This window comes from Sinocyclocheilus grahami, unplaced genomic scaffold (assembly GCF_001515645.1).
Source record: "Sinocyclocheilus grahami isolate Dianchi unplaced genomic scaffold, SAMN03320097.WGS_v1.1 scaffold88.1, whole genome shotgun sequence".
Classification (NCBI taxonomy): Eukaryota; Metazoa; Chordata; class Actinopteri; order Cypriniformes; family Cyprinidae; genus Sinocyclocheilus; species Sinocyclocheilus grahami.
The window spans coordinates 1669891-1670208 of record NW_015505267.1 but is presented as its reverse complement, the minus strand read 5'-3'; the positions used below and the strand labels follow the sequence as shown (position 1 = coordinate 1670208).

The following is a 318-nucleotide window of genomic DNA, read 5'->3' as shown; positions in this document are numbered from 1 at the left end:
AGCCTGCTGGAGAAGGGCGTCATTCTACATGTGAGTGATCAAAGAATTTGACTGCCGCCAGTTTTCTAACTAATCTCCACACTTTTATTCGCACTTCTCCCTCCCTCTTTATCTTTGTCTCTTCCTGTTTGCCTTTCTCTGTCCCTTAGAAAGTGCTAGCACACTTCTGCTCAAGGCAGATGATTTGAGATGCAGCACAAACATGAATTGAAAAAAATGTTTTGGGTGTTGCATGCCAAAGTATGAGACCAAAGTACCTTAGCCAGATGTGAATATTTACTACCATTCAAAGGTTTGAGATCAGTTACTTTTTAAAAA

The 318-nt window shown here is 40.3% G+C and overlaps 1 protein-coding gene across 1 annotated transcript in view; it reads left to right on the top strand.

Annotated features, from left to right (window-relative positions):
• LOC107587046 (protein-methionine sulfoxide oxidase mical3a-like) overlaps positions 1-318 on the top strand; it is a gene marked incomplete at its 5' end in the record, with an annotated part of 64013 nt that overhangs the window by 2291 nt on the left and 61404 nt on the right. The window contains one exon of the mRNA XM_016274651.1: positions 1-30. Within this exon, the coding sequence (XP_016130137.1) occupies positions 1-30 (30 nt within the window). The remainder of the gene's footprint in view (positions 31-318) is intronic.